Source organism: Dipteris shenzhenensis, chromosome 14, assembly GCF_047967505.1.
Source record: "Dipteris shenzhenensis isolate YYH24624 ecotype China chromosome 14, Dip_SZ_1.0, whole genome shotgun sequence".
NCBI lineage: Eukaryota > Viridiplantae > Streptophyta > Polypodiopsida > Gleicheniales > Dipteridaceae > Dipteris > Dipteris shenzhenensis.
Window position 1 is genome coordinate 4,199,457 of NC_141609.1, and position 23,296 is coordinate 4,222,752.

General features: G+C 46.5%; 1 protein-coding gene across 1 annotated transcript in view; it reads left to right on the forward strand.

Annotated features, from left to right (window-relative positions):
• Positions 1 to 222: 222 nt before the first annotated feature.
• Positions 223 to 23,296, forward strand: part of LOC147894086 (shikimate kinase 3, chloroplastic-like) — a 39,869-nt gene continuing 16,795 nt past the window's right edge. Inside the window, exons 1-9 of the mRNA XM_087384667.1 lie at positions 223 to 799; positions 1,087 to 1,142; positions 1,364 to 1,418; positions 1,575 to 1,647; positions 1,766 to 1,853; positions 12,680 to 12,762; positions 12,873 to 13,005; positions 13,182 to 13,260; positions 13,373 to 13,437. Of these exons, the coding sequence (XP_087240793.1) occupies positions 523 to 799; positions 1,087 to 1,142; positions 1,364 to 1,418; positions 1,575 to 1,647; positions 1,766 to 1,853; positions 12,680 to 12,762; positions 12,873 to 13,005; positions 13,182 to 13,260; positions 13,373 to 13,437 (909 nt within the window). The 5' untranslated portion in view covers positions 223 to 522. The remainder of the gene's footprint in view (positions 800 to 1,086; positions 1,143 to 1,363; positions 1,419 to 1,574; positions 1,648 to 1,765; positions 1,854 to 12,679; positions 12,763 to 12,872; positions 13,006 to 13,181; positions 13,261 to 13,372; positions 13,438 to 23,296) is intronic.

Below are 23,296 nucleotides of genomic sequence, written 5' to 3' on the forward strand. Positions count from 1 at the left end.
CTCCTTTCCCCCATACCACAAACAACGCCCACCATCATGCAACCTTCCCAAGTGGCAACATGCTTTTCCTTTTTCTTTACTCAATTCTAACATGATGGAGATTCGCCATGAGTTTAGCTTTATCCTCAACGCCTTGTACTAATGAGGAAAGTCATTGGTACAATGCTATGAAAACTGAGCATTTGGTTTCGTGCTATCAAAACTGAGCATTTGGGTGGTACGATGCTTGTCAGCTGAAAGGAAGCCGTTGAGCACGAATCTGTGCAACCTCATCAATCCTTGACGACGACGCAGTCGCCATGCCACTCGCAGTGGTCATTTTCAGCACGCTGCGCGAACGACTTTCGTGTGTTTCGCGGCTGCTTTCCAACTGCAATTCCCTCCAGCCTTGACGGGCCCCCTTGCTCTGCCTTGCCACCCGACGAAGCGTCCACGAGACCCTTGCTCACTCTCATCTCCGGGAGCAGATTCTATTAAATGCAGCTCTTCTAGCTCCACCAGCTTGCACGATACCATCCCCGCATGCTTGTTGTGCTTCCCTGTTTGTATATTCTACAATTGCCGCCCCGATCCACGAGCCCTATTGCTTTAGCCATGGAAACGTTCGTGATACAGAATTCTAGCCTGCAGTCCGCGCAACTGATATGCGGCACGTTACGCTCTCCAGTGGGACGATCAAGACACAGTTGCCAGGGCATCTCTTACAGGAGAACGCAGAAAAAGCTGCATCTCTGGGCCAAGCCATTCCGTACTTCGCCGACAACTAAAATGCCTTCTTTCTCGATTACCCACGTTACAGGTCAGTCTTTGAACAATAAACCTTCTTCGGCTTCCGGGTATCTGTCGAGAACGGAAAACAGAAATGGTATTACATAATGCGACTATATGATGGCCAACTTTAAAGTCTAGGCTGAAACAATTTGCATAGGCAGTGTGGAGTTCAATTCCGGGCGTTTATATAAGTAAAGGGCCCTTCAGTGCGAGATTTGTAGTCAAGACACACAGAAAGATAGGTATAATTGGGGTTTTACATCAGCTCATGTGAACGTTTCTACTGGCGATGACATGTTTCTGCCGCATTAGCAGACAAGATTTTGTCCATGTCAGATGCAGGACAGGACGAGAAATACTTGCTTCTGAAGGTATTTTTCACTCTAAAACTTGCCATATGGTTGCTCGAAAACTTGGTCACCATAGAATGGTTGCTCGAAAATTTTAGAATCTTTGATTCTATTCTGCCTATGAATTATTCAGTGTGGAAAATTTAAATTTTCGTTTCATGGCGCGGCAGGTTGTTTTAAATTTTAATGTAGATCATTTTTCGGTTGGAAGAATTGTCATATCTACATTTTGTTCCCTGCAGAAGAAAGCCGATGAATTAAAGAGAGAATTGAAGGGAACTTGCATTTATCTTATAGGTGCGTTGAGCCTTATCTCTTCACAGTCTACCGTTGGAACTTGCATATTTTTTTTCCCGAAGGGACACTACACTATATGAAATCTAGAGTAAATATTTATTTTTACAGGCAGCTCAACTACCAGTATTTCAACTGTGCTAATTCGCAACTTTGCAGGCATGATGGGCAGTGGGAAGACCACCGTGGGAAGGATTTTGGCAGAAGCTTTGGGTTACCAATTTTTTGACAGGTGAAATATGGGAATACCTTCACGGGTACTGTTTTGAATGGGCTGGAATCTTTGCTGCAAGGGGGCAACGTGCAACTTTGTAAGCTGGTTTGAGATGTTATGTGTTTGAACGTTGCAGTGATAAGCTTGTCGAGGAAGCTGCAGGTGGGGCAAGTGTTGCTCAGATATTTAAAGAGCAGGATGAGGAAAGCTTCAGAGATGCCGAGGTTGGTTACTTTTTTGGAGATTGCTTCCACCGAAGGCTGTTGCTTAATTAACCAGGAAACTATAGCAAATAACTTTTGTTGCACAAGTCTTGGCTCCAAGGGACGAAAACAAGCTAAAGTGGAAACAAGGATCAACTTTCTTTGTTGTGCAGTTCTTGAGCAAACAAATGAGATAATATAACTCAATTCCTGCTAAGCATCACCCCAGACTGTGTGAGTATCTTGGGGCAGTGTGAAGCAGTGTGAGCACCCTGGGCTAAATGGCTCGCCTATCATCTTCCCAGACTGTCTCAATACTTTGGGTTTGCACGATGCTGATCCTTTTTTTGTGGATGTAGTAGATGTGGGCCTTTGCTAGCCCTCGTGAAATTTTAGAGATGTGTACTTCCATGACACCCATGCCACATGCAAAAGGAGGCAAGTGGACACGAGGGGGACAACCATGGGAGGGTTTGAAGGAGAACAATGTTGGAATGGAGGAGTGCACTACCAAGATAGGCTTACTGTACACTAAATCGCACTACCAAGATAGGCTTACTGTACACTAAATCGCACATGATGGGAAACGGGGTATATATCCAAGTGCACTACCAAGATAGGCTTACTGTACACTAAATCGCACATGATGGGAAACGGGGTATATATCCAAGTGACTTAGTATAGACCCAAGGATTGGTATATATGATTCAGGTCACGTTTTGTAGATAATATAGTATTTGGTTATATGACATTTTAGATCTCTTTATATGACATTTCGGATCTAGAGAGTTTGGAGTATCAACATTCCTTATCTATAAAATCATGACCATAATAATTCATAACAAGGCTGATACAAAAGTGTCGATGTAAAACTTTATCAGAAGCAACAAATTGCGAACCTTATCAGAAGCATCATGTCGTAGAATTCGACCACAATCCATGCAAGATCCCAAAAACTAAATTCCAATGTAATGTAATTGAAAGTAGCATGACTTTCAAGGCTTAAGCCATGCATATCGACATCTTTAAGAACGATTTTCAAAGCCATACATCAAAGGTTAACATGTTATGTAAATATAGACTTCTAAAGGCTATTTGTAAGAGTTCTTATTGCTTAATAACAAAATCATGTTTCTAACTTTGAAAGTCTTTTTTTCTCCAAGGTCAATTTCGAGGCATGAAACAGAGGTTTCAGTGGTGAAATGAAACAGTTTCAGGAGTTTTATTGACACAGGTTTCCGATCAACTGAAATGGGTTTCCTGGTCCCACTGCTTATGCAGTTGGGTTAGTTTATCGGATTTCTTCAAAGCTGATGGAGAATCATTGGAAGCCGATTACAGGTTCTTGTGTATTTGAAAGGTACACGTAACTATGGGATGAAGCTCAGCAAGAACAAACAATCGTCTCCACAGAGATAGAGTATAAAGTGGCTTGGTTTCTTTTTCTTCTCTGTCCCCCCTAGTTTCAACATCTCAGAGAATAACACAGGTAGGGATGAGAGCTCTTGTACCACGAGTTGTAGTAGACGAATCTGCTCCACTGTAAGCTGCTGCACCTGCTCCCGAGCTGCTCCACCTCCTCCCTCGCCTCAGCTGTCTCCTCCTCCCGCCTTCTTCCTCTGCCTGCAGCCCCCCCGCCTTCCGCCATCTCCTCCGCCTCCAGCCCCTTCTCCGCCTTCTGCTTCTCCGCCCCCCCCACTTTCTCTTCCTCCAACCCCCGCCATCTCCTCTTCCACCCCCTGCCTCCTTCCCTTCTTCACCTCCCGCCCTCTCTGCCCCCCACCTTCTCTTCCTCCACCTCCCGCCATCTCCTCTTCTGCCCCCCATCTCCTTCTTTTGCCTCCTCCCACCTGCTTATGCTTCCGCCTTCACCACGCCTCTGCCCGTCACCCGTCCACCTCATCCCGCCTCCCTCTCCTACGCCTCCACCCTGCCTCCACTCCACCTCCCACCCGCCTCTCTTCTGCCTCCTCCCGTTGCCTTCTCACCTCCTTCCCATCTCCTGCCTCTCTGCCTCCCCTCTGCCCTTCTTCTGCCCCTTCTTTGCCTCTCCCCTTCACGCCTTTCTCTTCCCCTTCCGCTCTTTTCACCCGTCCGCCCCTCCTCCCTTTGCTGGTGATGCTGCGCATAGGCCGCGAGCTCCCCTAGCTTCGTGGGAAGCCTTTTGGTGGAGCCCGTATATGGTGTAAACTCTCCTCTTCTAGGCGGTGTTTCTTGGGAAGCAGCCCAAACTGCTCCTAGCCCGACATCAGACCTCGTGAGCCCTTGGAGCAGCTGCAATCCAGCCCCCTTTTTTCCTTTTTTGAGTTTTGCCCTTTCCTTTTCCTCCCTTTCCTGCAGTAGCGGTGAGTTTTGTGCTTTGTCTCAAAGAAATAAACCTTGGTTGTGACCCTTGGTGTGGCCAGAGGGGCTCTATGGAAGCACCCTCGAATCCCATAGCCGATAAGGCCATTCTTTCTCCAGCCAACAAGCAACAGGTGCAGTATGTAGTTCAATCCCTCCAGGACAACTCTCTCAGGTGAGCTTGGCACTAGAGGGGCAACCACATTTAGGATGTCACCCATCATCTACGGAAAAGGCATCTTCCTCATCGAGCCGAGCTCTCCCGCTACCGCCTTGACACTTGTGGAGCAGAGCCCCATCCTCCTTGGCCCGCATTTGGTGTACCTCTTCCCTTGGCACCACAGCTTTACAGTGGAGGACATGGACATGACACACCATGTTTCCCGATTCCCGTGATGCTCCACTTCTCGGGGCTCCCAAAGGAATACAAAGCCATCCTCCCCTCCATTGGTAGAGTGTTTGGCACGGTGTTGGAGTCCCTACCAGAGGCAACACCAGTGGTAGCAGATTGCCCCTGGAGGTAACACTCATGATCTTGCAGCCCCGAAAAGGGGGTTTGATTAGTGTAGTGGGCTCCGAGACGCACACAGTTTGAAGATTCCAATTCGCCTCCACATGGTTGGAGAAGTGGTCCCGAGTGGTATTTGATGCTATGTTGGGGGATCTAATTTCACTCATGATGGATGAATGGATGGGGCCACAAGGACTGGACCTTTGGCACGCCCATGGTGCTGAAGTGAATTTTTTATTGAGCTTCACACGGGAGAAGTCATGTATGGTTTGGTAGTAGGGGTTATCAGACTGCCACCTTAGGCAAAGATTGATAAGGCATACTACTGCCACGCAAGAAGTGTGTTGATTTATTCGGAGTGGAAGTTTCCTTCATGATGAAGTGGGCAAAGAAGATTGGCATAGAGCCAGTGTCCACACCCTAGTATGCCGACATACAGACACGGACTACTCTCCTCCAAACCCCCTTCAAAGTCACAAATGGTAGTTTTTCTAGAACATGCACCCACTCATAGGAGAGCCTTGTTTTTTGCTTCCCCATCCTCATGAGTTGGACCATAATGAGGTGGAATGTGCACGGGCTCCACGACTATGCTCGGAGTCAGCCGGCAGTACTTGATCCTTCAGCAGGAATTGCAGAGGGTAGCGGTAGGGTGGGTAGTGGACTTCCCTTTGATACAAGAGCACATGTTCTCAGCATCAGACATCAGACGGCGACACCACCTTCTTTCGGGGAGAGGCCCAAAAGTGTGGTCCCCTGTTGTAGGATGGAGCTGAGGGGTCTGCATCTCGGTCTCACAAGCGGTGGCCCCAGAGGTCTATGATCAGGGTTTGGGCAGTTTGGATGGGAGTCAGGATGGGAGAGTCCAGGATTGGGATCCTGAATGTGTATGCCGCAATGTGCAGACAGCACCGTCCGGCCTTTGGGAGGAGGCTAATAGAGTGTCTTTCAGATGTTGACTCTTGGATTGTTGGAGGAGACTTTAACAACTTGGAGTTTGGGGAGGACAAGCAGGGTGGTGCCTCATTCTTTGAGATGCCAGTAGCAGAGCGGAGCACATGGTAGCAGTTCATCTTCACAATCAGTGGCAAAGACTTTCTGCAAGAGCTAGAGTTCAGCAGGATACCTGGCAGCCTCCTCTTCTCATTCTGCCAGAGGAGACATGATGGACTGCTTGAGAGGTTGGATCGCTTCTACGTTGGGGACTGGGCACTCCACAGAGGCAGCTCTATAGGGATTCCAGCAAGCACCACGATGTCGGTCCACTCTCCAGTAGTACTCTACCTAGAGCAGCCGAGTCACAACCTTTGGCCATCCTTCTCTTGTATTTTGAGAAGGATCTTTCCGGGAGGGCACTATGTAGAGGTTGGGTTTCTCAGACAGATGGATTAGAGGAGTTTCTGCGCTTTATGCAGGGAGCTCTAGTCAGATGCTTGTTGGTGGATACACAGGCGTGGCCTTTCCTCTCTCTCGATCGGTCCGTCAGGGCTGTCACCTAGCTCTCTTTCTTTTCCTTTTTGTGGTGGAGGTATTGGGCTACTACTTGAGATCGCAGGTGGCGGGCCTCACAGGGTTGAGGCTCCCAATCAGACAGGAGGAGCTGCTAGACTCAGGTTTCGCCGATGACATAGCCTTGTACATAGAGGGCACCACATTGAGCTTAGAGATAGTCAGGGGTGCCCTGGCTATCTACTGTGAGGCCTCTGGTGCATAGATCAATTGGACAAAATCCATCGGTTTCTTCATAGGCTCTAAGGAGACATAGGAGATTTGAGAGTGGGGGAGTGCCTTTGGCTTTTGTTGGATACGGCGGGGCCAGACAACGAGGTGCCTCGTATGCCAGGTGGCTGTTGATATTACAATAGAGCAGCAGATCGCCCCGTTCCTCGAGAGTGTTCGGTGTAAGCTTCTCTATTGGAGCTCGTCCAAACTCTCCCTAGCGAGTCGTGCCTTAGTCATAGCTACCAAGGAACAACGTTTCGGCATCCAGAATGTCTGGAACGCCGTTCCAGGATGGAGCAGCCCAGGAGACGTCTGGAACGTGTCCGGAACGTCCTTGGGGACATTTCTCGGTACGCGTTCTAGCCCTAATCCCCGTGTTACGGGTTCTAGCTTGGCTAAAAATCCCAATGGGCGCCACGCGATGGCTCTTCCTCCTGCCTCATCTTCTCGCGCCATTCCCATTGCCCCCCTTTGCTGCTCGAGCCTCCACTACTCCACTCTCCCTCCTTGCTTGAGTCCAACTACTCCACCCTCCCTCCTTGCTTCAGCCCTCCATCTCTCCCTCCTTGCGTTAGCCCTCCATCTACTCCAGCCCTCCATCTACTCCACTCCCATGCTCCATTGTTGTAGCGTTTGGCCATTCGTATACTCAGCCAGGGAGCTAGCTCTTCACCCGTTGACGGTTGTGGAGCAATTTTGGAAACATTGCATCCAAAAAGAGGAACAGGCTTGGGGTTAAGAAGGCAAATGATCTTGTATTTGTTAATGCAAACTTGCGTTTGCTTAACAAGTTCGGGGCAGAGTGCTCTCCTGAACCATATCTTGGAACCTGATGAGGAATCCGACAGTGATGCAGTAGAGGATGCTCCTGAGCATGAGGATGATGATACCCAGGACCAGGATTAGGATGATGAGGCCCAATAGGGTGAGGGAGAGGCCTCCATTGATATGACACCTTCAGACCGTTAGGGTTGACTCTCTTTTTTTCTATACACCATGCACTTGACTCGAGAGTCTGGAGTCCTATTTTGTATTGAGTCCTTCAGACCCGAGGCATGGCCTCCTTTTTTGTACTTCGCATATTATATGTTCTTGGATCTATAGTATTCTATAGTCTACTATGCTTTATTCACATTGCAAACATGTACATTTCAGTTTTGAGTATTCTAAGAGTGTCTTGAAATGTCTAAAGCTGAAATGGAAAGTTTAGAGCTGCTAAAAGTGGTTTTCTTTCATAATTCATAAATTTTTATATGAATTGATGATGTGGCGGTCTGGTTCCCATTCCCTGGTTCCCCCTTCCCAGAACGTTCCCGTTGTGGCACTTGCAATTTCGGAACGTTCCCGTTCCCTGGTAACTATGGCCTTAGTAGCAAACCAGGTCCTTCTTGCCACTGTCAGAAATGTTGCCACATGGCACAAGGAGGGCTGAGTACGGGGGGTCCCACTCCCCCGCCTCCTAGCCACGCAAGACTCCCCATTACCCAAAAAGAGCCGGTTGGGATTATGGGGATGGTCTCAAACCCTTCTTTATATCCCAAGATTCCTGTCATTATCCCATGCTTATGGGATTTCTTTTTCCCTACATATCCACGTGTCACGCATGCCAAGGGCCACTAAGACCCCTCTATTTCTTTATTTGTCCATGGTACCATGAGGGGGTTAGGACCACACCAAGGCCCCTTATTCCAACACCCCCCATGAACCTAACACCCAAATGTAGAACTGCTAACCAGGTCTAATACACTGACCATCCACTGGGCTAGCCTAAGACATCGTGACCACCCACAACCAGGCTGGGTCAACCATCAACAATACCTGGGCATCACCTGACAACTGCCTCGAGCTCAGGGCCAGAGCCACTAATGCACAGTTCACTGACGCAGGCCACCAATTCCCACGTCAGTCATCAAATCAGTACACAGCACACGAGGGTCATCACTTCCCGCATGTGTAGCCGCCAAAGATCCGCACGCGACTTTCCACAAATAGTTGCCGCTATTATGTCTGAAACTGTCGCACGCATAGAGGACCAGAATTGCCACGGTCCGCAGGCCAACCACCTGCTCTGATACCATGTCAGAAATGTTGCCACATGGCACAAGGAGCGCCGAGTACGGGGGGTCCACTCCCCCACCTCCTAGCTACACAAGCCTTCCCTTACCCAAAAAGAGCCGGTTGGGATTATGGGGAGGGTGTCAAATCCTTCTTTATATCCCAAGATTGCTGTGATTATCCCATGCTTATGGGATTTCTCTTTCCCTACATATCCATGTGTCACCTGCACGTGCCAAGGGCCTATTTGTCCATGGTACCATGAGGGGGTTAGGACCACACCAAGGCCCCTTATTCCAACAACCACGGCTTGGTACATTGCCTTCTATTGGTGTTTTCACAGAGGGTGCATTGAACAGCTCTGATCTTTGGTTTGGAATTTCCTTTGGGCAGGATCGAACGACACAAGGAATACCAGAGCCCGGGTCGCTTGGCAGACATGCCATAGGCATTGGGAGGCTCGGGTATCATTGATCTGGAGATGCAGAGTAGAGCCCTCTTGGGCAAGTTGGTTGTGCGCGGCCTCACCCCTGGCGTAGAGCCATGGAAGCTCCTCTTACAGCGAGGGCTTCTCAAGAATACCCCACGCACTAGGGGGCAGTGATAGAATTCAGAGATATGGATCCTTTCAGAGGCCTCCCTTAAGGGGAAGAGTTCCCCCATGATGAGGAGCCTCCATAGGGTCTGGCAGAGATTAATAGGGGGCTTCATCTGTGCTCAGCCCTGTTGTAGAGAGGATTTTGAGCGTCAGCCCCTCATTTGGCACCCGGAGATCAGGGATCAGGATGGACTTATGCTCGGGCAGCGGAATCACATTGGATGGGCACTATGGGACAATGGTCCGGTCTGCTCCTTTGGCAGATGGAGCAGATTACCCATGGAGGCATATCTCCTACTTCTTGTGGATGGCCGCCCATGGAGGCTTGCCCATGGGCCCGTGGTTGGAGCAGATGCGGGTGGAGGGGCAGTGCCATTGCTGCTCTACTGGATTTCTGGAGACAATCCCTCACTGCCTCTGGAGATGTCGTAGCGCATGAGGATCTGGATGGGACTACACCTTCAGAGGGACTACACCTGGGGGATTGTGGCCTGGTTGACCGAGGGAGGTCACACGTTCCAGAATGATTGGTTGACTACACCTGGGGGATGGTGGCCTGGTTGATTGATGGTGGACTGGTTGACTGAGGGAGGTCACACGTTCCAGATCGATGAAGTCTCTCCAGCTTACCAGATACAGGTTCAATGCATTCATAGGATAAAGCTCTATGAGGCGATCCCTCTTGATGGCCCGGATCCTCATTCCCCTCCGGAGGATAGTGTGTGGGAGGTAGTAGCCAGTATCACGGTGTGGAACATTTGGATTGCTCACTGTAGTCTGGTGATGGGTGAGCATCCGGTTCCACCCTCAGCTACCTTGGTTGCCATCTGGCAAGATATCATCTACACCCTGCGGGACTGGTTGATTGATGGTGGACTGGTTGACTGAGGGAGGTCACGCGTTCCAGATCGATGAAGTCTCTCCAGCTTACCAGATACGGGGTCAATGCATTCAGAGGATAAAGCTCCATGAGGCGATCCGTCTTGATGGCCCGGATCCTCATTCCCCTTTGGAGGATAGTGTGTGGGAGGTAGTAGCCAGTATCACGGCGTGGAACATTTGGGTTGCTCACTGTAGTCTGGTGATGGGTGAGCATCCGGTTCCACCCTCGGCTACCTTGGTTGCCATCTGGCAAGATATCATCTACACCCTGGGCTCCACGTGGGAGTGTGGGACCCCGGGCTCTAGGGCGACTGTTGCGAGGCGTGCATGTTTCTGCAAGGCTTGGCCTGCAGGATTTTTCTACATATCCACTCCGCAAAGGACTCGCTGGTTGTATAGTACCCCCACCTAGCTGTTAGCCCTTGTACTAGAGATTCCCTAGGCAGTGAGCTGGGTTTCTTTGGTTTTCTTCTTTCAGCTTTACCTGGTTTGTTTTCTATACTCAGCACCTTTGGGGCTGCTGTTTTGTATGAAGTTTTTCAAGCATTAATAGAAGGTTCCTTTCTTTCGGGAAAAAAAAAGTGGCTTGGCTCGCAGCTTGCAAGTCCCTTTGGTTGAGATTGATACCAACGACATGGGAGTTGTTCAAGAGGAGGCAACATTGATCTTGTATGACAACCAGAGTTGCATATCTGATGGTGTTTATGCTCAGATAGAGCACAAGGGGGTTAAGTACCAATTTGAGCATGGATGAGCCAGTGGAGTTGAGTTACTGCCTGATATTAGAGAATGCCTCCAACTTGTCCGCAAAGGCTCTACCTTGAGATCAGATAGAGTATCTCATTCAATGAATGGAAAGAGTCCCATAATGGGTCAATGAGAGGGGATGTTAAGAGGTCACTGCCTCATCTGTGAGTTTTGACATGAGCAGGACAAAAGGTGTAGGAGACCTGGATAAGTTTTGGTAGGAGGAATAGGGAGAAGACAGGTGCGATTACCTATGTCATATGGGTTGTTTGGAGGCACCTTGGCTGTCAGAAGACAGCAGCTTTTGGGCCACACAGATGTCTGTTTATAGGCTGCATGCAGGGGCTGGTGGGGGGCACAGCAGCTTTTGGGCCACACAGACGTCTGTTTATAGGCTGCATGCAGGGGCTGGTGGTCAGACCCTAGATTCGACCTGACCTGGTGGGCCATCTGGTCAGCCAGATATGCCCTGCAGTCAGGTCTGTAGGACCTTAGGTTGGCCCTATCCCTGGTCAGTTCAGCCATTTGCAGTTCTCCCTAGCCTTTATAAAGGGAACTCATGCTCTCTATTTTCCAAAGAGCTAATCTTTGACCGAGGAGAGGATTTTCCGATAGTGACTGAGTGGTCTAGCTAGAGGCGCACATATGGCAGCATTTTCAATCTCCACCGCCATCTAAATTCCCCATTGAGTTCGTGAGTGCATCTAGGCAAGCTTAGCTCTTGAGGATGACCACATCCAAGAGGTCACCATCTATGGGAGGGGCGCTTCCTTCAGCTATCCTCGCTTGAGTTCACAATGTCCCTCCTTGAGCATAGTCCTATGTGTTTGTGCCGATGCTTCATGTTTTCATCCCTTGGTACCATGGGTTCATTGTGGAGGATATAAATGCAATACATCATGTGCACAAATTCCCGGTTACCCTAAGAGTCCAAGGCTTCCCTGAGGAGCACAAGCTGTTCTCCCATCCGTTGGTGCTTGTTTTAGCCACCCTTGGGTTGTCTTTTGGAAGGCAAGGGGGGTTCGTTCTCAGATTTCTCCTCCTTTGTGTAGGGTCCTGGGTAGCCACATTCCCCTTGGTCTGTGAGTTTTCTTTTGAGCCTGCCTTCTTCCCTACCCCAAAATGGTGGTAGAGAGGGGACAGAGTCCACAGGGGCTGCAGGCTGGAACAAGGGTGAGGGCCTCAAGTCTGAGCTGCGGCTGAGTTCAGGTTATAGTGGGGGAGAAGGCATATCAAGAAGATAGGGGCCCTAGCAGCCCAATAGAGGGTGCAAAAAAACAGATGAGGAGGCTGGTGAATAGTCACAGGTTGGGGGTGGGTGAACTGGGAAGAGTGGGAAACGAGCTTAAGAGGGTGCTGGTTGGGGTAGAAAAAGCACAGCAGCAGCAGGGGGTTGCATCCCAAGAATAGGCTGAGGAAGGCCCTGTTGTGGGAAGAAGAGCCCATGACCTGGCAGAATGGGGCAATGAGGAGTGGCAGAAGGGAGCGCGGAAGGGGGCTGGTGAAGCTGAGGGTAATGGAAGGGATGGCGAGGTTGAGGGCAGCAGGATGAGGTAAGCAGAGGGGGTAGCAAGGGAGGAGAGCTTCATGTTGTAGCACACTCAACTAACAGGCTCTTAGGAAGGAGGCTCAACACACGAATGCACACAAGCATGGACGCACGCGCGCATGAGCACACGCACGTGAGTGCCATGTGTGCAAAGGTTTATAGTTAAGTCAGGATGGCAAACTGAAAGGTCAAGAAACCTAGATTTTGCACAAGAAACACTGCAAGCTGGTTAGGTTGTCAAAATAAAATCAAAGTATCAAAATCCTACATATTGATGCTTCATAGGATTCCGATGTGGCACATCTCCATCAGCTTCAGTAGTCTAATTTATGGTCATTTGTATGCACAATGACAACAGAAACATTTCTTTTTCAAATAGAACGTCCTTAAGGGATTTAACACAATTTACAATGTTATGCTAATGTTACACAATGTTTCAGACAGAGGTGCTGAAGCAGCTTTCATGTATGGGGCGTTTAGTTGTTGCAACTGGTGGCGGTATTGTTGTGCGGCCTATCAATTGGTGAGTTTATTGCATACTGTTCTAGTTGTCAGCCCGGATTTAGTCTGTCTGTGACATGATGGAGATGGAAACATTGGAGTACAGATTTATTCTTTCTGTTTATTTTGCAGGAGCTATTTGAGATATGGAGTAACAGTCTGGCTGGATGTGCCTTTAGAGGCCTTGGCAGAGAGGGTGGTTGCTGTTGGTACAGAATCACGGCCCTTATTAGGGCCAACGGAGAGTGACGCTGCTCATATCCAGGTAAGAAAAGTGACATGCCATCGGGTGATATGCTATGCAATGTTTAACTCCATTTTCATGCATTGCTGTAAACATATTTCTGTGTTCCAACATTCAGAGGAGCCTTGGAAAGAGTTTAAGAGATAGTACATCAAATGTCTACCAGATAAATTTATATGCTGTCTCTGGTGTTGTAGGCTTTATCGAGACTCTCAAATATTTTTGAGGATAGGGGTCCTTTCTATGCGGATGCTGATGCTACAGTATGTCTTAAAAGTATGATAAGATTTTCAAGCTTCTATTCTCCATGCATCGTGTGCTTGTCTTCCAGAACAAGCAGAATGTGTGGATCTAGCTTGTTAACTGATTGCTTTTATCCTTTTAGCAGAACTGACTACACAATTGGGATGTAAGGATGTGCGTGCCCTCACTCCGACAATGATTGCTATCCAGGTATAGCTCTGGCATTACTGCTGTACTATCATTGCCATTTGCTACAAACTGTAGCAATATGTATTCAAGCCTGTGGAAGATCAGTATGTTGGATGTGTATTGCCATGCTTGAAAAACGGTTAGTCTGGACATGGCCTTGCTCGCACTGCCTTCTTCGAAGGCTTCATTCCTTGCTACAGCAGTACCGATGCATGTGAAATTAACAAGAGGACAGATGAGAAGATTGGCTTGCTTCGGTTAAGCAGTCAATGCATGTTCCTGCTCCACAGCACTAAGCTTCCTTTTTCTTTCAATCTGCAAATTCAAAAAACGAAATCTCATAACTTCCTTCTAAGATCTTTGATTGACAAACTATATTTTTATCAACTAAGAGCTCTGCAAAACCAACAGCAAACCTTGCCACCCTTCCCTCAGCATTGCCACCTTCAGCATCGTTGCCCCCTTCTGCTCCTCTGCTTCCTCTCTGCCCCAGCCCGCCTTCCCCCTTCTGCTTTCCTGCTTCCTCTCTGCCCCAGCCCACCTTCCCCGTTCTGCTCTCCTATCCAGACCGGAGATGCTTGGCAGGCTTCATTCATGAGGTATTCAGGCATCACGAGAGGGTAATTCGATCACAGAGACGAGCAGACTTCTTCCTTGGCAGATCCCTCTCAGAGCTCTATCATGGAGTTCTTTCAGCCAGATCACATGGACCCTCACGAAACGAGGCCTCGACATGATCGTGACCCAGAGCCAGTGATTCGACAGCTCAAACAGAGGGTTGACGTGCAGATTACATTTGCGGGTATCCCCTCCCTGTTAAGAGTCGGAGCCCGGCCGACAGGGGTTATTGTAGCCCGTGTTAGGTACAGAGCAATGACCAGGATACGTCATAGGGCCGCACCCGTGAGTGGCCGACAACACTCTATCGCCGATTTCATGCCTCTGTTGCATAATCCACCCTGATGTCCTGATGATGATGATGATGATGAGACTGATATGTAGTTGACCACCGACATGACTATGTTGTACTTAGTACTTAGTATTGCCATTCCGCATTTTTTGCATTGTGCATTGGTGTGGATGCTCGTTTAGTAGCTCCACCCTCACAACTCGTTTCTACCAAGATTTTCATAGATGCCAAGTGTCCTAGGGGACCTTAGTCTTCACCCCTTCTTGGCATCCCTCTCTAATGATAGGCCCCACTTATTTACATCCAATGTTGCAGTGTCAAGCCCTCTTGGTTTCTCGCCTCACCATAATCGCACCAGAAGATTTCGGGATTATGGCCGACGTAACATTCCCTTCCCCTTAAGAATGGTTTACGTCCTCGAAAACAAAATTTGGAAACCTCCTCTGGAGAGTGCTTACCCTTTCCCATGAACTCTCTGCAGATCTATCTTTCCACTTAACCAGACATTCTTGTCATATAGTGTGTCGCGCTCTTTTTTCTTGTCTATCTAAAATTCTTTCTGGTTCATGTGGTAAAGATGTAGGTTCAATGAGTTCAGCTAGGACTTCATTTCCAATGAGATTATCATCATCTCCTAACTTTCTTTTTAGCCTACTAACATGAAAAACTGGATGTAAGGCTAATTTGTAAGCAAGTTTTCCAATCCTCTTAAGTATTGTGAATGGTCCACAATACCTAGGAGACAACTTCAGACACCCCGTTTCTCTCCCCCTCTCTTTCTTCCACCCCCTGCCTTCTCTCCCACCCCCATGTTTCCTCCTCTTTCCTCGCATTCCAGGCCTCTCCGATCCCTCCCATTGTTGTTCCTTTCCCTTCTTCTGCCTACCCTTTTCAGGCTGGTCGCGTCTCCCTCAGGCTACGTCTAGGTCTGCTGGGGGTGTCACCCAGCCCTAGTTACCTTGTGGGACCCCCCTTCTCTCCCCCCTTGTGGGATGATGAAGGCCATGAGGCAATGGCACTTGAGCATGACTAATGACCTGCAGCCTGCAAGATTCACCACTCACCTGCAGTTTGGTAGTAGTTGTGTTTTTTTTACAATGAGGATGTTTGAATTTTTAGTAGCCTGGAGTTGAAATGCCAAATGCATCTATTGAAAATAGTAGGTCTGCAAAGTGCGTACTTTCCAGCTGAATAACTTAATAAACTTAGAATTTTAGAATTCCACAATTTCCATATATACATGCTATTCATACTCACACATTCCATATAACTCATATGACAAAGAAAATAGAAAAGAGAGAAGATACTCTACACTCCACTGGGTGTGAATAAGGTTCACCCTCCACCTAGGCAAGCGTAGTTGTATTGTATATTCATGATGCTTAGTGCAATCAAAATTTGATACAGATCTTTGGACAAAACCATGAGGCTCTTGACCTCTAGTCCTAGACCAATATAATGATTTCTTTAAGAGGCTAGACTCACATACAAATATATTTTTGGACTCCCCAAGAAAGTAACCATTGGCAGCCCATGGTTGAATCCAGGTGAAGAGTGCCACAGCTGTAGCTCTAATCTCTCTCTTGAACCCTATATGGTCGAGATTAGGTGCAGCAAAGAAGGCAGCTGACAAAGCCATGAAAGTGGTCGATTAATGGCGGCGATCTGCTTTGCAGCAGCATGGTGATCAGCAGGCGGCTATTAGGGATTGGTTTGGGGACTGCCATGCTTGTATCAACCATGATCTTGTTTGGTTTTCATGCTTGCTCTCATCCATGGCTTGTATAGAAGAGAATGATGGCTACAAATAGCCACAAAAAGCTTTCAATTAAAAGCACCTCATAGTTACGGAGTTTTTAAGCACCATGCTACCCACTTTTCATCTAGAGATGACTCGATGGATGACAAAGCAGGAACAGAAGTGCAGCAAGGTGGGCGATCTTCTCATGGCAGATTCATGATTGAAGAGGGGGCGACAAGATGGAGCAGGATAGGCATTAGGAAGGCTGACTCGCTGGGCAGCAGGCTGATTCGCTGGCAGAGATGATTTGCAGGGGAGTAGGCTGATGCACTGAGGAGAGGCTGATGTGTTGGGAGGAGGCTGATGCGCTAAGGAGAGATGATGCGCTGAGAAGGGGCTGATGCGCTAGGCTAGGGAGGAGCTGGAGCTCAAGCTAGGAATGAATCCTAGAAGAAGGTTGATCCTTGATTTATAGCAGAGCTACGGGAAAAGCTAGGGCTAAAAATAGAAAGGCTTTTCTAAAAATATGAAAGCTTTAGGGAGAAGCAGAAAAGCTAGGCGCCCTTTTTGGAAAAGCAGATAAGAGCAACTTTTAATAACTTAATTTCAACTTTATTTTAAACCACTCTACCTATACTCAACATTTATTTATGTAAGGCCTAAAACCGTAAGTAATCCCAAAACTTAATTGACTCATAACTAGCTGTAGACAACTCCAAATTTTCTCAAACTAAAACCATTCTTTAGATCTTGGAGAGATCTACAATTTAGCACTCAAGACTTTGGTTTTGAAGATCACTTTCACCTCACAAAAGCTATCTGACCTTGATATGTCCTTATAAACTAAGCATCACAACATAACACACCAAGGCTCACCCCTAAGGCCATTGAAGGTGTTAGAAAAAGGACGGCCAGTGTGGAAAACCCTTGTGGATTGTGAAGTGTCATTTGTCCTGTACGGCATGTTGAGCTCTTGACACCCCGTCTCACTGGATGTGACTATCATGGATAATGTGGATTCATCACCATGTTGAAGATGGTGCATACTACCGTCTTGAAGATGGCAACAATAAACCATGCTGAAGATAGTAGATCACACTGAAGGTGATAAAGTCACGCTGAAGGTGATTGGTCACAGGTGATAAGAGCTTTGATATTTGGTAGAGTCACACTAAGGTGACATGAGCTATACTAAAGACCACATGCATGATTATCAACCATAAACGAGTACCTGAATTGCAGATGAGCATGTGCACATGATAGCAGAAGATGCCCGGCTGGGATGTTGAGTCATGCAACCAGAACTCACACATAGGAATGAGATTCCAAGAAAGTAAATAGAGAATAGTAATAATGTTCCAAGAATGTGGTAGTAGAAAAGAGCCATAGTTATAGCATACGATTCCCAACTATCCTGAAAATTTAGAGCACATGGTCATCTACATATGCCCCAAAAAGAGCGGCGCGTTGGGTACTTTTTAGTAAGGCTAACCTGTTATGTCACTTTTTATTTGTAGTTGCTGGGAATGAGGTATTCTTGTGATCTGATCTTTAGAGCCCAAATACCGTCCTTCATGGGATGGTGGCTAGGACTTGGAGGGCGAGCCTTAGGGATCATGTATGGGATAAGGTGAAGGGCGAGTTGACCTTTTCGACATGCCCAGCACAGGCAGATTACTGACTACCTTGCTAGTGGATATGACGCTATCCCCTAGACCTCATTGGATGGTGACTATTGGCTCCTTAAGATTCTGATTGCTCGAGGAGTTGTTGCTTACCCACATCTACTAACCTGGGCCATCAGGTTTGGTGTTTTTGATGTCCCCCCTCTCAAGATGCAGGGTTGATTAGGATTACTCACCCAAGCATTTTTGTTTTGAGGTTTTGTCACAAGCTTCTAGTTCCAGAAGAGCTTTATTCTCCACTCTCCCATTTTCCCCACAGGTTGGACTGTAGTGAGTTGGAAGGTGCATGGTTTGCATAATCTACACGTCAGCAACAGTAGAGGTTGATTCTGAGAGGCAGGAGTTGTAGTGAACCTTTGGTGGGCACCTAGAGGATTTTTTGATGCCCAGGAATGTAGCGATTTTCCACATGTATTTGCAAGTTGTGAGACATTTCAAGCTGCTTGCAAGTAAATTTGACTCACGTAAATTTCATGGTCAGTTGTGAATTTGGCACAAATTGAAGACCTTTTTTTCAGTTGATAGTCTAAAGTAGACTTTTTTGCATTAGGAGCACTTAAAGTAGTGAATTTATGGGCGAATTGTACAATGTAGAGACATTTTAGTAATTTGCATAAAGAATGTGAATAATTTCACATGAAATTTAAGTGTTAATATAGCCTTGTTATGTTGAATCAGGTCTATGCACAGACTTGTGTGCACACACGCACACGTGCAGACACACACACTTTTTTTTAAAGTGAATGCTTTGATTGGTTATATTACAAGAATATTCACCAAAAAAAAGAGGCGCTAGAAAATACATCAACTGAAGATCTCAGTATAAGCCAAATATACATCCTGATCTATTTGGCGAAAGCAATCAAAGAAAGATTGCTGCAGAGAACGCTAAAAGAAAGCAAATAAAGAAAAATTGGGATCACTAAAGACTTTACAATTGCGGTCTGTCCCAAAGTGCCCAATAACGAGCCCAAACAAAGAAAAGATGAAACTCCGGTCGCTATGGATGAAAACCAAAGAGCCAGGAAAATTTCCCAAAGAGAAGAGTCGGGAATCTCGCTCGTAGCCTCTGTCGAAGAGAATGTAGAAACTATCGAGAAGACGGGCAATGTCAGAATAAATGAGGCACAGTCTCCTGAGAAATTAGACACCGATGACATAGAGCAGGAGCAATGTGCCTATGGGCAAAACCAAAGAGCTAGGAAAATTTTCCAAAGAGAAGAGTCGGGAATCTCGCTCGTAGCCTCTGTCAAAGAGAATCCCGAAACTGTCGAGAAGACGGGCAATGCGAGAATAAATGAGGCACAGTCTCTTGAGAAATCAGACACCGATGACATAGAGCAGGAGCAACGTGCCTACGGGCCAGCAATTGTCTAGATGGAAAAATTCCCAGAAGTACTCGCCATAAGAAAACGTGTTACCGAAGTGGAACCTTGTAAGCCCAAAGTTGCCACGGTCTTTTTCTCCACCACTTAACTAGCCAATGCATTCGCCAAATAGAATTACCCCTTTCTGAAACCCAGGGTTGAGGCAAAATAAATATTGTATAATGCATGCATAATAATGTGAGATAGCCTCAAAGGACGAGAGGAGGACCCAAGGGAAGTCAAAGTCCAATCCTCTAATCGATCTTGGAGTTCCAAAGGGGGAATCGGAACCAAAGGGGAAAGCATAGTACATACAAGTGATTCTCTGCCACAAAGTACGATATGAGAACCTAAACCATACTGTGTGGCTGCGAGAGAAAAGGGAAGCATAGAGCCACCATCATGAATAACATCAGCAATAGTATTGATCCCTTTAAAAGAAATAAAGTAGGAACGACGAGGTTCCTGTAAAGCAAGCAGAGACTGAAAAACTTTTGACCAGTTTATGCTTTCAGCCCGCAAAGAGTTACCCATCAGAGATTGTCGACCATGCCATTCAAGGTGAGATAGAATATGCTTCCAGTCAAGAAGCAAGTTGTAGACCAGAGGGCAGCCATGCAAAGTGCCATCAATGCACCCAAACAAGAAATCCCATTGAGTGGGTTGCCAATGACCAAAAGCAGGAGTAATGATATGTGTGACCAGAGATTGAATCACAAGAGCCTAGGGCTGATTACCTTTCAGTAATTGCAGCAACATTTTCCCTCTGTGATCAAGGATGTGCACCTGGATATTAGTGATATTCAATCCTCCATGCATTTTAGGGGAACAAATTCGGTGCACCGAAAGCAGTCTGAGACTGTTTCTGCCATGTTTGGAACGCCCAAAGATTTCCATAATTACAGACATAAAGGAGTCAAGATCTGCCTTGGTGAACATGATCAAAGCTAAATAAAATTGAATGTGCGCCACAAGAATGGACTGCACTATTCGGAGACGAACATGTAAAGGCCAAGTTGCCAATTTCCAATATTCAAGCTTTTTCCGGAGCTTGATTAGAACCCAATCAATTTGCTGCCAATGAGTAAGTCCCCAGCCCAAAAGATAACCAAGGTGTCAAACTAACTAAGTGGGTGGGATGATCTCCCCTGGGTATAAGAGACTGTGCCAGTCTTTAAAATGCAATGGGAGTAACTTAGACTTTTGAAAGTTAACATGAAGGCCAGCTGCCAAACCATAAACTGAAAGGGCTCGCATCAAAGTAGAAAGATGAGGCTGAGTATTCCTTGGAGTAAAGAAAGAATCATCAGCATAGGCTTGCGCAACCATGCTGTGATTTTCATCTACTTCCAAACCATGGAGAGAATCTGTAGCCACTAGATGATCAATGTATTGCAACGTAGGATGAGTAGCAATAGCATACAGTAAGGCACTAAGGGGACAGCCCTGACGAACCGAACTACGAAGAGTCCATTCTTTAGAGATGTCTCCAGAAAGAATACAAGCAGCATTGCTATCCCTGTAGAGCCAATAAATAACCTGCTGCATTTTTATTCCAAAGCCCAAGGATCACATTGTTTGCGAGATAAAGTCCCATTGAATTGTGTCAAAAGCTTTGGCAATGTCAATCTGTAAGAGCAAAACATCTTGCTGGGTGTACTTGGCATATTCAATCCCAACATAAGCATTGGCAATATTGTCCATGATATGCCTACGAGGAACAAAGCCATATTGAGAAGGATGCAGCCCATAATGTAGATAGCCTTTGATACGGTCCACAAGCATTTTAGCTATGATCTTGTAAATGACTGGCATGAGTGATTGGTCTCCAATTAGTGATAAAATAAAAAATCTGCTTCTTAGGAAGGAGCTTTACCAGTCCCTTTTTCCATGACAGGGGCATTTGCTGATTTTCCCAAGCTGAATTAGCCATTTACAACAGAGGGGATTTGAGGCTATCCCAGAAAGCAAGAAAGAATTCAACAGTGAGGCCATCCCATCCTGCAGATTTTCATTTACCACAGGATTTAACTGCATCTGACAATTCCCTCTCAGTGAAGGGAAGTTCCAGTTCCAAAACCTGAGCTTGAGAAAGAATTGGATGGATATGCTGTAAAAGAAGCTGACGTGCAGACAAAATCTCAGGAGAAGGAATGTCCACATGCCCAAAATGGGAGGAGAAGTGCTGCACACAAAAATCAGGAAGTACAGAGCGAGATGAAGACCAAGAACCATGAGGCATCCGGACCTGACAAATATTTGCAGCTTGTCGTTTGTAATGCAAACTTTTGAAAAATTGCTTCGAAGAGCAGCCTTTATCTAAAAAAGCCTTTTGTCGAGATCGGGTTTTCCATTTAGCAAGCTTTCTTCAATCATTTGATTGGAGACTGAATTTGGCCTGACATAAGTGCATATTTTCATCAGAAGACAAAGGCCGAAAGTGACTAAGCTCAGTCAGACTCTGGCAAGTGAGTTTAGCATGCACAACAGTCTCCCGTGTGGCTCACATAAATGATTTACCATAATCCCGAATCACAGCTTGCATTCGAGCAACAAAGCTTGCCATGCGTAATCGAGATCAAAAAGCATTTGAGAAGAGAGAGGCTGAATGGCATCAGAGACCATAGCTTTAAAATCAGCATGTTCTAGATAACTGTTATTCACCAACAAAAGCCTTCTGCAAGGCAATCTGTCATCAGGAAAATCATGCATGGAGAGCCTCAACCAAAGAGGGGCATGATCAGAATACACGAAGGCACAATCAACCCAAAGTTGACAAGTAAAGGCATCACAATGTTGTGGATCAACCTGATACCATCTGTCCAGGCGTGCTTGATAGGAAGATTGAGCATTGTGTTGAAAGATATAGCCCCGGAGTGTGGGCTATAATTCTTTTTAGAGATCCACCAAACGCAGTTGAACCAAAAAGTCAGACCATGCCTGTTGTTCAGAAGCCAACATATGAGTGTGGCCCGAAGTATTATCTTCCGGTTCCGGAGCATTGTTGAAATCACCATAGATGAATGCATAGTCTTCATGGATAATTATGCATGGCATCCCAAATCAACGCTCGACCATTGGAAGGTTGAGGGGCATAAACTGATGCAAATTCAAATATCTCCTTGAAACAGGCATTGCATTATAATCCATCTACCATGGCTATCATTGAGAGCCACAATGGGCTGAAGATCATGCCTCACCAAAGAAGCCACTCCAGAGAAAGAGTGCTCTCCAGCATAGAAAATATCATATCTAGCAAAATGTCCCGTGTGACCAGCAAACATTTGCTAATTATGTTCCTGCAAAGCCACTATGTTTGGCTGCAATTGTCTGATATACATCCACACAAGTTTCCACTTTCTATGATCACACAAATCCTATACATTGAGTGTAACGCATTTGATGTGGTCAAGCATATTTAGAGCTATGGGACAGTTATGTCCATCAATAAACAAATTGACTATGTCTACATTTTCACCTCAATATCTGGACCTTTGCCCTGAGAAGAGGAATCAGCAATTGTCTGATATACATCCACACAAGTTTCCACTTTCTATGATCACACAAATCCTATACATTGAGTGTAACGCATTTGATGTGGTCAAGCATATTTTTAGCTGTGGTGAGGGAGAGAGTGAGAAAGAGAGAGCACACCGACACACAAGCACGATGGACACAAGAGTGTGGGGATAAGAAGTATGTGTGTGTACCTCCCTAGCACACAGTCAACCTTTTTATATGAAAGGATAAGGTTACAACACTAAGTACACCGTACTTAGTGTACTTAACAAATAAAAGTACTAATTGTACTTAAGTGTACTAACTGTACTTGGGTGGCCATAGTGCCTTTACCCTAACAACCTCCCACTTAAAGGCAGTGTGCCTTTAAGGGAGTATAGTACACATATAATACAATCAGCAAGAAATATAACCCACACTTGGGTGCCTGACTCCCTGCAAACCAAGTGCACACAGGCACTTGAACTGTGCTAAAAAAAGTTTAATTCCTGCAGCGGAACAACAGGAACTGCACCTGCAAATATTTCTCCCAATTAAACAGAAAATTATAACTGTTACTGCTTGCTGCAGTATCCGAACAGCAACTGTGTTTGCATCATTAAATGCACTGTTGTACAATCAGCAATACTCTGATATTAAAGCAGCATCTTCCCTGCAA